At 38.7% G+C, this 17,570-nt stretch overlaps 1 protein-coding gene across 1 annotated transcript; it reads left to right on the top strand.

The window, feature by feature from the left end:
- Positions 1 to 1,402: 1,402 nt before the first annotated feature.
- LOC126301106 (skin secretory protein xP2-like) lies at positions 1,403 to 16,302 on the top strand. Its single transcript, XM_049991695.1, has 3 exons — positions 1,403 to 1,478; positions 8,403 to 8,739; positions 16,239 to 16,302. Exons 1-3 carry the CDS (start codon positions 1,403 to 1,405, stop codon positions 16,300 to 16,302), a joined length of 477 nt encoding a protein of 158 aa, XP_049847652.1.
- The last annotated feature ends 1,268 nt before the right edge of the window (positions 16,303 to 17,570 follow it).

Genomic DNA, 17,570 nt, shown 5'->3' with positions numbered 1-17,570 from the left:
GAAAGATCACTTTCAAATTAAAGGGCTATTTTTCCTCTTTTCAGTAAACTTAACTATCTTAACAGATATTGAATATAATAGGGGGAAACATTCCACATGGTAAAAATATACATAAAAAACAAAGATGCAGTGACTCACCAAATGATAAAGCACTGGTAGACAGGCACAATAAATAATACACAAATTTCAAGTTTTCTCAACCCAAGGTTGCTTCAACTTTGGGTTGCGAAAGTTTGAAATTTGTGTCTGTGTTTGTGTATTTTTTATTGTGTCTATCTACCAGCACTTTCTCGTTTGTTAAGTCACAGCAACTTTCTTTGTTATATGCATTAACAGATATTGATAATTGTTAGTTTAACTTTATCCAGATTTGTAGTGCCAGTTATGGACATATTGCTGTGAATTTCCAGGATCTGTTGATACACTTTTGATCATCTGATTTTTCTAATTTCTATTGACACTAGTACTAATGAGCAAGAGTCCTGAATTAAAAATTACAGATTTTTCAGTAACTACATTTCAATACGCAAGATGGGTCCCATAATAATAATAAGCCCTTGATTACCAACGCATTGGCATAAATTAGAATTGAACTTTTGAATAGACGCTTCTCATGCGAAGTAACATACTGCTACAAACAAAATATAATGACAATATCCACAGCCAATAAAAATTAGCCTTCTGGCTCACAGGTTTTGTAAACAATAATAAATTAACACAGTTCATTAATACCATAGAACAAATCTGTTTACGCCCTACATTCACTCCACTCTTGATTCTGCTGTTAATCTTCTTCAGGTATGGCTTCAGTTTAGCTAGGCTGCATTCTAGACAGCTCTTGGGAACTATTTGTGTTGCCTCTCCATACATTTAAGTCAGGCTGAGAGAACTTATTTTACAATTATGAGCAATAAATATCATTATGTGTGTGTTTCAGTATTGTTTAATAATATTTGTGTTTACAACAACCATTCTTTGCCGTGTTTTACTTAACTGTATGTGAAACAACTTTTGATCACTTCATCTGTATTGTGTGCACATTTACTTTCTGAAGAGATAATAAGTATTGTGTTCCACAGATGTCCATACTAAGTACCTGTCTGCATACATCATTAGAAACTGTAAGAGATCTGGTCATCCCCAATAGGATCTTACAGACACGATTAAAGATTGGTGAGCTCATAATTTTGAACTTATAAAAGAAACTTCTGGCTATCCATTTTAAGGATGGAACTATCAACAGCAATTTCAGGTGCTGATCCTCTGAAACTGTACAGCTTCTGAATGGCTTGTATCACAACTATTGATGTGACATAACACCTATGGTATATTTTCTATTGTCTTCTGCAATGAAGTTCCCATTCTATCCATTACAGTGTTTAACCTTACTTGAACCATCATCATGATGATGAACATCTCAATAATTCAGTGGGTTCTGAACCTGAAACATGAAATAGTAGAGGACTACAAATACAACAGTGGGAACTCATCTTCAGCGCTGTTTGAAAGATCATGCACAAAAATCCTTGTGGGGTAGTGTTGCTAACAACTACTGTTTTGTTTTGGTTAACTTTAGTGCTAGTAAACAGTCACTATTGCTCAATAGATATTAAAACTGAAAAGAAGTAAATTTTTGGAAATATGTAGAATCTGATCACAGATGAAAGGAAATAGAAATAATCTTAAATATATGTTCTTGGTTATTAGCATTATTTTCAGAGACAGATAACAGAAATAAGATTGAGCCCACAGTGTTTTAAATGTTTCAAAGCCAGAAGCTTCTTCAAGGAAATGCACCCAACTGCAGAGCTTTTCTTTGAAGGTAGACAATGATAATCTCATTCCTTAATAGAATGTTGATACCTTGCATATTGGCTGCATATTAATAATCATAACAAATCTTCACCAGAGCAAGGAAAACAAACACAAAAGCACACACGCTCTGGCACCCAAGGCCAGACTGCAAGCAGCAGCACATGGTGGGAGAAGCAAACAGGTGGTGGGGAAGGAGGAGGATGGGGCAGGGAGAGACAGCAGGGTAGGGGGACAGTTATGTGCTGCTTGTGGACAGTTACAAGGACAAAGTGGAGAGAGGGTACGGCAGCTAGTTGGAGTCGGGAGATTAGACAGATGTCGGCAGGGGGGCGGGAGGGCCATCAGAAAAGGAGGTAGTATAAAAACTGTGGGTGCGTTACTGGAATTGAGTGCTGGAATGGGAACAAGGAATGGTATAGTTTGGTGGTAGACAGTGACTAATGAAGGTTGAGGGTTACTTAAATGTAGGCTATACTGTAGGGAGAGTTCCCACTAGTCCAATTCAGAAAAGTTGGTGTTGGTGGGAAGAATCCAGAAGGCACAGGCTGTGAAGCAGTCACTGAAATGACAAACGTCATGCTGCACAGCATGCTCAGCAATTGATTGGCCCAACTGTTTCTTCATCACAGGCTTTTGGTTGTCGTTCATGTGAACATACATTTTATCAGTTGCCGTGTCGACATAAAATACAGCTCAGTGGTTGCAGCTTAGCTCGTAGAACACATGACTGGTTTCACAGGTAGCATTGTCTTTGATTGGACAAGCGACAATTGTGAGTGGACGGGAGTAGGTGGTGGAGGGATGATGTATGGGACAAGTTTTGCATCTATGTCTATTACATGGGCATGAGCCACGAGGTAAAGGGCAGCGAGCAGGGGTTGTGTAGTAGTGATATTCTCTAGGTTCAGTGGTCAGTGGAATACTACTGTGGAAGGGATGTAAAAGATAGTGCTTAATACATTCCCCATTCCAGGGTATACATTTTTGTTTTGTAAATAAAGCTTCCTTTTCTTTCTGCTAGTTACTTTATTTATCCCATATGTGTTCACCTTCTCCTGTTCTAAGCCATCATCAGTGGGATATATATTGATACGATTTTGTTAGTTTTAGATTATTAAACAGTTCACTTTGTAAAAAAAGTCATTACTTATGATTTGCTAATTTGCTTATCCTCACATCTGGTCTGGAGGTCACACTACCACTTTTATCACTGCCATATAATCATATCTTTGTGTTCTCACCTTCCATACACCGTTCACCATATTTCTCACCTTTTTGTGGTCGACTACTGTTCTTTTGTCACTCGATACAACTATGTCATCGTACACTGTTTTTCTCAACATAAATATTGCAACTCCATTATTTGTTTCATCTTCTTTGCGAAGTTTACCTATTTGTTGCAAATGTAGCGAAGTATATGTTCAAGACTAACTTCTATTTTTGATGTTTACACTGTGTGTGCATATGATTGAGAGAGAGGGAGGGAGGGGGATAGAGCTGACGAGTTTTAATTTGGGGGGGGGGGGGGGGGGGGTTGGGGCATGGCAGAGGAGGCGGGAGTACAAGCTATTAGTGAGTGGTTGAAAACTTTGGTAACAGCGACAGCTGATTTGACTTTTCCTTTCAATATTCTGTGGAGGGTTTCATGGATGAATGGGTGTAGAGATTTGGATTCTATTATTATATTGGACTGTATTATTTTATTAATCCTTTTTGCAGATGTTATTCTATTGTTTTAAATAATGAACTGCTTGGCATGTGTACTTGGTCATTCAACAGGATTTTCCATTCTGCTTTGGTTTTCTGTATGTGGTAATTTTCTTGCATTATTAGGAGGTGTTGTTTTACTGTCGATTCTAATTATTTTATGTCATTGTCTCTAGTGGTTGGTTTGTGGTCATTTTCTCTTAGGCATTCTGCAAATGTGATGTGGTTTGTCCCATATTTCCCAACTCTCATGTCTTTTTTGTATCTGACATCAAATGTTCTCCCTGTTTGCTCTATGTAACTGCCTTCACAAGTGTTACACTGTAGCTGATATGTAAATGCTTTCTGGTATATGTCTCTGTTATTTGTCAGTTTTGGGGTGTATTTTTGCATAGAACTGTCTGTTGTGTCTGCTATGTTTATTCCTTGTCTCTTGAAAATATTGGTGATTTAATGGGTGAGTTTGTGTTTGTATGTCATTGAGTACCATCTATTGTTTTCTTTCAACTTTTACTGATTATCCTGTGCTGTTGTTATGGGACTGCATGTTTGTGTTTGGTTCTGTTGTGTTGTTGTCTGTGGTTTGGAGCTCTCTGCTTTTATTTTACTTTTAATTTTGTTGTTAAGCTTTGTTAGAGTGTTACTGTTGTAACCATTATTTTGTGCCTCCTGCATCATTATGTCCAATTCTTTTTGGTAGCCTTCTTTGGCAAGTGGTACTGTGTTGAGTCTATGGAGCATGTGTTGAAGTGCTGTTTGCTTTTGTGTGTGCAGGTGGTTAGAGGATTGAGGAATCATATTGTCTGTTGCTGTGGGTTTATGGTAAATTTCAAACATATGCTTATGGTTCTGTTTTTTTATTGTTATATCCAGGAAGTTAATTTGGTTGTTCTGTTCTCTTTCAATTGTGAATTTTATATTTTTATGGATCTTGCTGATGTCAGTATGTAGTTTTTCAATTTTTCTTTGTGGTACATCTGTTAAGCAAAGGATGTTATCCATGCATCTGAACCAATATAATATGTTGTATTCTTTTGCTAATATTTTTGTGAAAATGATCTGTTAAATGTGGTTTACAAAAATATCTGCTAAGGCTTCTGAAACTGGGGACCCAATTGGTAATCCACCTTCTTCTAAATAAAATTCATTACTGAATTTGAAGTAATTTTGTTGTGTTATGAGCTTTATTAGTGTGCATATTTCCTTAATCTGTTCATCAGGTAGGTGACTATAAGTTTTCAGGTACTTATCTATAATTTCTATTACTTCTGGTACTGCTGGCCGGTGTGACCAAGCAGTTCTAGGCGCATCAGTCAGGAACCACGCAGCCACTAAGGTTGCAGTTTCGAATCCTGTCTCGGGCATGACTGTGTTGTTGTTGTTGTGGTCTTCAGTCCTGAGACTGGTTTGATGCAGCTCTCCATGCTACTCTATCCTGTGCAAGCTGCTTCATCTCCCAGTACCTACTGCAACCTACATCCTCCTGAATCTGCTTTGTGTATTCATCTCTTGGTCTCCCTCTACGATTTTTACCCTCCACGCTGCCCTTCAATACTACATTGGTGATCCCTTGATGCCTCAGAACATGTCCTAGCAACCGATCTCTTCTTCTAGTCAAGTTGTGCCACAAACTTCTCTTCTCCCAAATCCTATTCAATACCTCCTCATTAGTTACGTTATCTACCCATCTAATCTTCAGCAATCTTCTCTAGCACCACATTTCGAAAGCTTCTATTCTCTTCTTGTCCAAACTAGTTATCATCCATGTTTCAGTTCCATACATGGTTACACTCCATACAAATACTTTCAGGAAAGAGCTCCTGACACTTAAATCTATACTCGATGTTAACAAATTTCTCTTCTTTATAAACGCTTTCCTTGCCATTGCCAGTCTACATTTTATATCCTCTCTACTTCGACCATCATCAGTTATTTTGCTCCCCAAATAGCAAAACTCATTTACTACCTTAAGTGTCTCAATTCCTAATCTAATTCCCTCGGCATCACCCGACTTTATTCGACTACATTCCCTTATCCTCATTTTGCTTTTGTTGATGTTCATCTTATATCCTCGTTTCAAGACACTGTCCATTCCATGCAACTGCTCTTCCAAGTCCTTTGCTGACTCTGACAGAATTACAATGTCATCGGCGAACCTAAAAGTTTTTATTTCTTCTCCATGGATTTTAATACCTACTGTGAATTTTTCTTTTGTTTCCTTTACTTCTTTCTCAATATACAGATTGATTAACATCAGTGAGAGGCTACAACCCTGTCTCACTCCCTTCCCAACCACTGCTTCCCTTTCATGCCCCTCGACTCATAACTGCCATCTGGTTTCTGTACAAATTGTAACTAGCCTTTGGCTCCCTGTATTTTCCCCCTGCCACCTTTAGAATTTGAAAGAGAGTAATCCAGTCAACATTGTCAAAAGCTTTTTCTAAGTCTACAAATGCTAGAAACATAGGTTTGCCTTTCCTTAATCTTTCTTCTAAGATAAGTCGTAAGTTCAGTATTGCCTCACGTGTTCCAGTATTTCTACAGAACCGAAACTGATCTTCCCCGAGGTCAGCTTCTACTAGATTTTCCATTCATCTGTAAAGAATTCATGTTAGTATTTTGCAGCTGTGGCTTATTAAACTGATTGTTTGGTAATTTCCACATCTGTCAACATCTGCTTTCTTTTGGTTTGGAATTATTATTTTAAAATGATGACATTTTGTTTTTGTAGTTTTCTCGTAATTTTTCCTAGTGTTGCAGATCTGAGTTTTTGTTGATTTTTTGTTGTTGCATTTTTATGCTGGTTATTATATTCTGGATTTCTTTTTTTACTAGTTCTCTAGTTAATTTCCTTTCCTATCATCCCTTGTCAAAACACTTCCTGCTTCTATAATTAGATTTCCTAAGCAATCTTCATCTACTTCTGAATTTACATTGTATTTTAATCCTTTCGCCAACAGCTGTCTTTCTTTACTGTTTGACTGTGTGTCCGTAAGGTTCACTGATCTTTGGTAGAATTTGTGTGTGTGAGTAAAGGTAATATGTTGTAACTGGAGTTTGAGTTGGTTGATCTTTCTTCTATGAACTGTTTCTATTCTTTGTGCAGCAGTTTTTGTAAGCTTTTCGACCCTGTTGACCAGATGTGAGAAAACTTTCATATTATTTATGGTGTCTGCGAGTTGTAAATATGTCTTATACAACTCGTAATTTAACTCTTGTTTTTGAGAGTCTAGGGATTTTTTCTCGTATTTTAACCATATTTTCTGTGCAGAATGCATTGCTTTTTGGGTCATGGGTGAACTGTTTTTAATTTTTACATTGAATATTTAGGTACCAGATTGTTACATTTGCATATGTTGTTGAAATATGTGTGTTGTATGGTTTCATGGACGTTCAAAAGAATCTTCTGAATTTCTGGTATGGGCCATGTGGAAATGCCTGGCATGGCCTGAATAACAAGTCTGTTTGTGTGGCCATCCTCTGCAGCAAGCATATAAAATTTTGTTTTGTAAATAAAGCTGCCTTTTACTACTGCTAGTTACTTTATTTATCCCGTACACTTTTCACCTTCTCCTGTTCTAAGCCATCATCAGTGGGATTTATAACGATACAGTTGTGTTCGTTTTATATTCTTAAACAGTTAACTTCACAATTTTTTTAAAAAAGAGTAACTACTTACATTTTGGTGATTTGCGTTTCCTCACATCTGCCTATCTGCAAGTTCATGGCCAGGGATAATGACGTGTCCTGGGGTCAACCGAAAAACCACGGAATGGCTCCCAAACAGGCAATGTGGAAACTGATTCTGGAGATAGGCATTCTCTGAAGCTGACCTACATTGTGTCTCACACCATGGGGTTTTCTGGCTTTGGGAGATGGACTGGCATAACAGCACACACAACAAACTGCATATCATTAAGGAGGCTATGAATGTGTGGAAGTCTTCCAGGCAGGCCTCTCCCAGGGAATCAGTCATCCTCTGCCAGCTCTGCATTGACTATATGAGGCTAATGCAAGGTTAACTACTCTGTTGCGAGAAGCCACCTAAGTGTCACTGTGGGTTCCAAATGACAGTTGTCCACCTCTTGCTGGACTACTCACATTTAGGCACTCTGTGACAGACTTTCAACTTTCCCACCAACCTGCCTTCGGTTTTGGACACAATGACTCCACAGCAGCTTTAGTTTTACATTTTATCCGTGAGAGTGGGTTTTATACTTCTAAGTAGGGTTTAGTGTATCCTTTGACCCCTCTGTGTCCTCCAGCCTAGTGCTTTAGGGTTGAGGTTTTAATGTGTTGCAGAGTCACTGGCTTTCCCTTCCTATTCACGTGGTTGCCAGCCACTGTAATCTGCTTTCATCTTTTACTGTCTTCTGTTGTTTTCTTGTCCTCTTTTGCTCCTTTTAGTGTTCATAGTATGGCCTTCATTCTTATGGCTTTTCCTTTCTTTCTGTTTTGTGTTACACATTTCATCCGTTTTATTCTCACTCTTGTGGCATTGCTTTTTAGGAACATTGGTGAGGCAGATGAGGTGATAGCTATCAACATCAAGTGGGTTTTTACCGAATTTGAGCACAGGAATGATGGTGCTTCGCCGCCATTGCATGGAAAGACACAATCTCACCATAGCCAGTTGAAGATGATGAGAATATGTCGGTTGTAGTCAGATGAGAGATGTTTAATCACCTGGCTGTGGATGCGGTCAGGCCCAGGAGCTGTGTCGGTGCAATGTGCACAAGCACAGAAGAGCTTCCACTTTGTAAATGGGGCGTTATAGGATTCACCACAGCATGAAGTGCATTAGAGTACATTACCTTTCAGCCATCATTCCAGTGTGCAACACCTTGGGGGGTGATTATCCAATGCAGTGCCCGGCAAAGTGCCCGGCAAAGTGCCCGGCAAAGTGCCCGGCAAAGTGCCCGGCAAAGTGCCCGGCAAAGTGCCCGGCAAAGCGCCCGGCAAAGCGCCCGGCAAAGCGCCCGGCAAAGCGCCCGGCAAAGCGCCCGGCAAAGCGCCCGGCAAAGCGCCCGGCAAAGCGCCCGGCAAAGCGCCCGGCAAAGCGCCCGGCAAAGCGCCCGGCAAAGCGCCCGGCAAAGCGCCCGGCAAAGCGCCCGGCAAAGCGCCCGGCAAAGCGCCCGGCAAAGCGCCCGGCAAAGCGCCCGGCAAAGCGCCCGGCAAAGTGCCCGGCAAAGCGCCCGGCAAAGCGTCCGGCAAAGCGCCCGGCAATTGCGTTTGTGTCGGTACATAACTCGCCATTTATGGTAACACCAGGGACAGCCATTGAGGCTTGGTATCCAAAGAGACATTTGATCTTTTTCCAGACTTGGGAAGACATGTGGCCTCCAATGGTGGAGACTTATCTCTCCCAACGCCACTCCTTCCGTTGTTCGATAAGGTAGCGAACACTGGCACGGAGCCATTTAAAGACTATGATGTGCTCCAGGGAAGGGTGCCACTTACGGGCTGTAAAGCTTGCAGACACCCCTCAATTGCTTGAACGATTTGCGGCGACACCAAGGGACTACCTTACACCTTGGGCACCCTAAAGAGCCAGGGATTCCGTTTTCTGTGACAGAAACAATTGTGCTAGTCATCTGCTCAACCATCACATCGATGTTATAACGTGGGGGAGATTCAGCGGTGACAGCTAACGTGAAAGTTACCCAATTGGCCTTGTTCAAAGCCCATCTGGGCAGGCATCTGTGTGCCTGATGCTGGGACACTGCCAGGAAGATGGGGAAGTGCTCACAACCACACAGACATGTGCTCTTCAGTGGAGAGATTGGAGATGTTCTGGGCTGCAGATTGATACGTCAATGGCCTAGTAACTCCCATGAGCCACACTTAAACATGTGGTGGCCCCAGTATTTAAGAGTCAGAGGTCGACTTGCCACAGTAAAGTTTCGACAACTCTGCCTCGCCCAGTAACTATTTTACCACCCCACAAGGGGTTATGGGCATTAAAATCTTCCCGAAGAAGGAAAGGTTTAGGCAGTTTATCAATTAGTGCAGCTAATACATTCAGGGGTACTGCACCATGTAGATGAAGATAAACATTGCAGACAGTTATTTCCTGCATCATCCTTACTCTGACAGCCACAGCTTCAAGAGAGTTTTGAATGGCCCCTGTTCACTACAGACTGAGTTTAGAACATAAACGCAAACTCCACCTGTCAATCGATTATAGTCACTGTGGTTGCTGTTTTGCACCAAGCATAATTTATGGAATTTGTTGCAAACAATGTACAAGGTTAGTGTATTTTGCTTATTTCCAGTCCACTGTATCTTATAGAAGAATGTTCTGAGGTGTCAAAAAACCTCACTTTCAGATACTTTGAAATGACAGGAAAATGTTATTAAAATTATTAAATGCAGCTCTCCACAAAGACACTGCAAGCCCTTATTCATGCAGTTAATAATACTTACAGTACCATTGTTGTTCATATTCAAAAGTATGTCTGATAGAAGTATCATGGATGAGTATTTTGAATTCCTTGATGACTAATAACCTCTTGTTTTCTTCTCATTGTCATTCATACATGCTGTTCTCATTGTTAATTTTAAATACTGTTTGTATATTCTTATTTCTTGAAGTGTACTGCTTGTACGTCAGAACTGTTATAGGGCACATCTAATACCAATCCATTAGTCCATTATGAAATTTTTTAAACACATTGTAAAATGTTAATTTCATATTATTTATATTAACATCTAGAATTGTGCTGTATGTATGCTGTACCTTATTATGACAATACCTACATCATGTATGTGATGCAAAGGATACTATGGTGAACAGGAATTACTAACTCAAATCTGAACACACTTTCTCTTTTTGTAAATAATAAAGAAAAAACACAAACTAGGAAGTGATCAGAAAGTAGTTATATGTACAAATTAACTTGGAATGTCAATGTAAAATGACTTTCTCCACATCACTACAACCTATCATGCAAAATCGTCCATGGAATGTGTAACTGACTAACTTTATAATGGGTCACTGATGAAGACAGAGTACTTTTGTCTTCTATTTCTTTGATAATAACACACAAGCTGTTTTCAAGGTTTGTTGTGTTGTTGTTGTTGTTGTTGTTGTTGTTGTGATCTACAGTCCTGAGACTGGTTTGATGCAGCTCTCCATGCTACTCTATCCTGTGCAAGCTTCTTCATCTCCCAGTACATACTGTAGCCTACATCCTTCTGAATCTGCTTAGTGTATTAATGTCTAGGTCTCCCACTATGATTTTTACTCTCCTCACTGCCCTCCAATACTAAATTGGTGATCCCTTGATGCCTAAGAACATGTCCTACCAACAAATCTCTACTTCTAGTCAAGCTGTGCCACAAACTCCTCTTATCTCCAATTCCATTCAATACCTCCCCATTAGTAATGTGATCTACCCATCTAATCTTCAGCATTCTTCTGTAGCACCACATTTCGAAAGCTTCTATTCTCTTCTTGTCCAAACTATTTATCATCCATGTTTCACTTCCATACATAGCTACACTCCATACAAATACTTTCAGAAACGACTCCCTGTATTCCAGCCAACATTGTCAAAAGCTTTTTCGAAGTCTACAAATGCTATAAACACAGGTTTGCCTTTTCTTGATCTAGCTTCTAAGATAAGTCATAGGGTCAGTATTGCTGCATGTGTTCCAATATTTCTACGGAATCCGAACTGATCTTCCCCGAGGTCGGCTTCTATCAGTTTTTCCATTCATCCGTAAAGAATTCTCGTTAGTATTTTGCAGCTGTGAGTTATTGAACTTATAGTTCAGTAATTTTCACATCTGTCAACACCTGCTTTCTTTGGGATTGGAATTATTATATTCATCTTGAAGTCTGGGGGTACTTCACCTGCTCACCAGATGGTAGAGTTTTGTCAGGACTGGCTCTCCTAAGGCTGTCAGTAGTTCTAATGGAATGTTGCCTACTCCCAGGGCCTTGTTTCGACTTAGGTATTTCAGTGCTCTGTCAAACTCTTCGCGCAGTATCATATCTCCCACTTCATCTCAGCATTTTAAGTGTTATATATGGAGAAAATGGAAGAATCTGATGTCTTGGTTCAGTTACACGTAATATTTTTTTGAGTGTTTCATCTACCATTGGGAAAATGCTCCTCTCTAAACACAAATAAGTGTATATGCTCCTTTTTAAATAATTGACTGAAAAATCTGATTCCAGCTGCCTCATCCTACTTTACCCAGCACCTTCCTAAAAATTTCCCAAAACTTTTGGTACACAAATATATTTGTTCTCTTCTCATTAATATGTAACTCATACCCCTCACTCTGTTTTGCCCATTCTCACTCACTCACTACTACTATTAGTAGTAGCAGCAGTATTATTATTTCCTCTTGCTGTCACTGTCTCTGGCTTGCTCTATCTTACTGCTACTATCTGTTTCACTCCTTCCTACTGCTGCTGTATCTTCTCACTGACACACTGTCTCTCTTCTTTTTTGCAATTGTCACAGACTCTGTGTGCATTATCATTGGTTCTCACCTACTTCCACTTCCCAATTTTCTTCATTCCTCTCCAACTATCCCTATCTGCTTCACTCTTTTGCGTGCACTGTTCTGTATTCCGTTGACACTGTGTTCCTCTCTTTCTGTAACACTGCCCTTGTCTCCTATGTTATTTTCGTGCAACAACCACTGTCTGCTATATTCCAGTACTTACTACATTCCCATCTCTTTCCCATTGCCACTGTCTGCTTACTTCTCAGCATAAAAAAGCATGAATGTGTTTGTATACCAAATTTTTTGGAAATTTTTTAAAGGTGTTGAGGAACATAGAATGAGGCAGCTACAATGCCACCTTCCTGTCAGCATCTTTGAAGAAGGAGCACAATTGCCTGTTTTAAGTGCTACAGCTTGTTGTCTTCATTTTCCTCCTACAGGCAGGAATATGTCTTTTGAAAGGAACTTTATGGGACAGTAAAATTTTGATTGTTTATTTATCTGAGACCGAAATAACTTAAATACTGGAGATGCTGAGTTGCAGACAGACACAAGAAAGCCTCAAACAAGTAAGTTCTCAGCAAAAAGGCCTTCATCAGCATTCCAATGAAGGGCTTCTTGCCTGAAAGTTTACTTGTTTGACACTCTTTTGTTACGCCTACCTGCAGCTCAACATCTCCCCTACATTGTGAGTATTAATCTAACCTTTTCATAATACTGTCATTAGTCCATCATGGATTTTCCATTGTTTGAAATAGCTGAAAACTAATTTCACCTCATACTGAAATTTACATGCAGAGAGATTCTGCATGTGCTTCAGTAACACAGCACTCAGTTCCCAGAATCCTGACGATATGTAATGGAGAAACTTAATAACATATTTATTGATGCTATGTCACATAAATTACATTTTTGACTCAAACAGGATATTATATGGCTATTTAACATTTTCTATTGTGGTATCTTCGAACTACTTTACCACAGAAACTGATAAATACATACAAGAAATTTATATGGTTACTCAGCATAGGGATCTTAGGAATATGTTGTAAGAATTTCAGCCATTTGCTGTGTACAGTCATCTTGGAAACTTTTCCTCAGTTCCAGTATCCAAAACTGATGTTTTAGAGTGATTGAAGATTTTTGAAAATGGGGAAATAGCACTTCCAGATAAACTCTTTGATAAGATACTGTTTAAATGTAAACAATTTGCTGCAGTTAGATTTTTAGTTATGCATCGCTGACAGCAAAAAATGTGAAAAATGCTTTCTTCAATTTTCTCAGGAACAACACAAGAACTAAACGGCACCTCCATAAACCACTTCAGGTTCACCATAGACAATATCGAATTTGAAAAAACTCACCATGTGGTTCATCAATGTAATACATAATGTTAACTTTTTGATAAAGTAACAACACTGTAGATAAAGGCTCTTCCCAGACAGCACATACAGACTAAATACTTGATGCTCTTGAGGTTTCATTTTGTAGGAAAATAAATTCATGATTTTCTGTGATTTCATGTTCCTATTGATACAAAAGACCATGCAGCACTAAGTTCCTGCTATGGGGAAAATCTGACTTTTAGAATCACTTAACATTTCATCAAAATTGTTTTGTCTACATGTACATGTACATGTACATCTACATCTACATCTACATCTACATCTACATGGGTACTCTTCAAATCACATTCAAGTGCCTGGCAGAGGGTACATCGAACCACCTTTGCAATTCACTACTATTCCAATCTCTTATAGTATGCAGGAAGAATGAACACCTATATCTTTCTCTACCAGCTCTGATTTTCCTTATTTTATCATGGTGATCATTCCTCCCTATGTAGGTCAGTGTCAACAAAATATTTTTACATTCAGAGGAGAAAGTTGGTGATTGGAATTTCGTGAGAAGATTCTGTCATAAAGAAAAATGTCTTTCTTTTAATGATTTTCAGCCCAAATCCTGTATCATTTATGTGACACTCTCTCCCATATTTCACAATAACACAAAATGTATTGCCTTTCTTTGAACTTTTTCAATGTACTCTGTCAGTTCTATCTGGTAAAGATCCCCACTCTGTTCAGCAGTATTCTAAAAGAGGATGGACAAGCATAGTGTAGGCAGTTTACTTATGGGTACGTTACATTTTCTAAGTATCATGCCAATATAATGCAGTCTTTGGTTAGTCTCCTGCACAGCCTTTTCCATGTGTTCCTTCCAGTTTAAGTTGTTCATAATTGTAATATCTAGGTATTTAGTTGAATTTACAACTTTTTGATTAGACTGATTTATCATGTAACTGAAGTTTAACGAGCTCCTGTTAGCACTCATGTGGATGACCTCACACTTTTCATTATTTAGGTTCAACTGCCACTTTTTACACAATCTGATATCTTTTCTAAATCATTTTGCAGTTTATTTTCATCTTCTGATGACTTTATTAGTCGACAGATGACAACGTCATCTGCAAGATTGTCTCCTAAATCACTTATATAGATAAGGAACTGCAAAGGTCCCATAACACTACCTTGGGGACTGCCACAAACCCCTTCTGTTTTCCTCAATGACTTTCCATCAGTTACTATCAACTGTGACCTCTCTGACAGGAAATCACAAATCCAATCACATAACTGATATGATATTCCATAAGCACGCAATTTCACTATGAGCTGCTTGTGTGTGACAGTGTCAAAATCCTTCTGGAGATCCAGAAATATGGAATCAATGTGAAATCCTTTGTCAATATCACTCAGCACTTCATGTGAATAAAGAGCTAGTTGTGTTTCAAAGGAATGATGTTTTCGAAACCCATGTTGATTGTGTGTCAACAGACCATTTTCTTCAAGGTAATTCATAATGTTCAAACACAATATATATGTTCTTAAATCCTGCTGCATATCAACATTAACGATATTGGACTGTAATTAAGTGGATTATTCATATTACCTTTCTTGAATATTGATGTGACATGTGCAACTTTCCAGACTTTGGGTACAGATCTTTTATCAAGCAAACAGTTGTATATGATTGTTAAGTATGGAGCTAATGCATGAGTATACTCCAAAAGGAACCTAATTGGTATACAGTCTTGACCAGAAAACTTGCTTTTATTAAGTGATTTAAGTTGCTTCACTACTCTTGGGATATTTACTTCTACATTACTCATGAATAGGACTGGGGAGCAGAGAAGTTTGTGGCACAACTTGACTAGAAGAAGGGATTGGTCGGTAGGACATGTTCTGAGGCATTAAGGGATCTTCAATTTAGTATTGGAGGGCAGCGTGAAGGGAAAAAATCGTAGAGGGAGACCAAGAGATGAATACACTAAACAGATACAGAAGGATGTAGGTTGCAGTAGGTACTGGGAGATGAAGAAGTTTGCACAGGATAGAGTGGCATGGAGAGCTGCATCAAACCAGTCTCAGGACTGAAGACCACAACAACTTCAACAACAACAACAACAACAACAACAACAACATTACTCATGTTGACAGCTGTTCTTGATTCGAATTCTGGAATATTTCCTTCATCTTCTTTTGTGAATGTATTTCAGAAGGCTGTGTTTAGTAACTGTGCTTTGGCAGCACTGTCTTTGATAGTATCTCCATTGCTATCATGCAGAGAAGGCATTGATTGTTTCTTGCCACTAACATACTTCACATACAACCAGAATCTCTTCAGATTTTCTGCCAGGTTTTGAGACAAAGTTTTGTTATGAAAACTGTTATAAGCATCTCGCTTTGAAGTCCGCACTAAAATTTGAGCTTCTGTAAAAGATCGCCAATCTTGGAGATTTTGCGTCTGTTTAAATTTGGAATGTTTGTTTCATTGTTTCTGCAACAGTGTTCTAACCCATTTTGTGTGTTGGCAGTTAATATGGAGGGAGTGCCTTTTCTTGTTTCTGTTGTGCAACACTTGCTGGCACCCAAACAAAGCAGAAGTTGATATAAATTAAAGATAATAATGACTTTTAGTCATTAAGGGCATCTACAAAGGCAGAAATAGCACATAGTGAGCTGGAAGAATCAGATCTTACATATTGTATTTGTAGATGCAGAATCAGAAACAGAAGATACCACTAGAGAAAACTTTTGCTCCAGGTGATGGTACAATTGGTAAGGCAAGTACATCTGTGTTTCAGTTGACTGTAATACCAGTCATTTATTCTACAATTTCATATTATGAACAATATTCACAAATTCATTTCCATTTGTGATTTCCAAATACTGATTAAACATTCTTCCTCTGTACAGGCACGATAATGGTACGGACTGTCAGTCACCATCAACAGCACCTCATCATCTCTATGGACAGTGAGCGAGATTGGTTAGAAATACAAAATTAGCCACATCTGCCAATGTTCTTGGAAGAAGAGGGTGTAGCCTCATGATTTTTCAATGAGGCTGGGGAAAATAAAATAATCTAACTGAAATGGGTTGGCTCACTTATAATATTACTGTAACAACGTAATGTTAAGACAATCTATAAATATATTCTGTAAGGCATAAATTGGCTGCAGTAAAGTGATACAATCATAAACCAATGTCAAATAACAGCCCATTATTTACATGCAATATTTGGGATGATAAAAAAATTCAATTCAGGAAGGAAGCAGAAGAAGAAAGAGAAAATGCAGAGAAATAATCTTTGTTAATGTCAACTTAGTAGAGAAGAAATATGTGAGATGAGTAAATTATTAGTCAAGTACTTGAGGTCTTGCTTCAACAAACTGGCAACCTTTCTACAATGACAGCTTAAAGGCATACTTGAAATTATCTATTCACCGAGAAATTTGCACCCAAATTCAGCTGCAATCAGGAACGCTCAGCTACTTTAAGCAGAGAAAGCATTTGGCTACTTTTAGCAGCAGGTTAAAAAATGTACAGGTATGAAGGGAGACACTAATATATCATGCCTTTGGGTGTATGGTTTATTGAATGTAAGATGAACTTTGGTTGTGTTTTTATTCGAGACGAATGCAGAGCTACACATGGAGTATGTACAAACATGTACCTATAGATGATGATGTAGTACTTTCTAATTCTTCTGAGGAGAAGAATGGTTTGGTGTCTTTACTGCAGCAGAGGAAATGTTGGGAATTTCAAATATGGGTACAACCAGTACTTTTGTTCACGATACCTCCGCAGGTCAACACAAAGAACTACTTGATTTTAAGGATCCAGGTATCTGGCCAGTGAGGGGTTTCATCTGCAGAAAGATGCCATGCCGTTGAAAAATTATGAAGCAAAGACAGATCTGATGCAGACATAAGCAATTCTCAAGGAGACAGAAGGAAACAGAAGACTGATTTTAGAAAAAGCTTCTTAATGTATAAATTCTTTGTTGACCAAAAATAAATAAAAAATGCTTTGCTTTGCATATCAGGCAAAGTATTTATAGGTAACTTATCTGTTTCCCATGTGGTTAACTAAGGTCTCACTCAGTGGAAAAAGTTAAATGAATAGGTTACACAGCACAGAAATGCATTGAGCCACAAAAAATAGCTTTGCTCTTCGTAAGCATTGGAGATATCTTGAAATAAAGTTCGCATTGAGAAAGAGCTGTAGCAACAAATATCAGAGATG

Source organism: Schistocerca gregaria, unplaced genomic scaffold (genome assembly GCF_023897955.1).
Source record: "Schistocerca gregaria isolate iqSchGreg1 unplaced genomic scaffold, iqSchGreg1.2 ptg000008l, whole genome shotgun sequence".
Taxonomy (NCBI): domain Eukaryota; kingdom Metazoa; phylum Arthropoda; class Insecta; order Orthoptera; family Acrididae; genus Schistocerca; species Schistocerca gregaria.
Note: the sequence above shows the minus strand (reverse complement) of the source record. Positions and strands in the feature narration are given on the sequence as shown.

What these genes read in the sequence shown, in the direction of transcription:
- LOC126301106 (XM_049991695.1), top strand. Translation starts at nt 1,403, where the DNA reads ATGATGATGAACATCTCAATAATTCAGTGGGTTCTGAACCTGAAACAT. An exon ending in AGAGGACTACAAATACAACA is followed by an intron (nt 1,479 to 8,402) that starts GTGGGAACTCAT and finishes TGCCCGGCAAAG; the next exon opens with TGCCCGGCAAAGTGCCCGGC. An exon ending in GGCAAAGCGTCCGGCAAAGC is followed by an intron (nt 8,740 to 16,238) that starts GCCCGGCAATTG and finishes TCCTCTGTACAG; the next exon opens with GCACGATAATGGTACGGACT.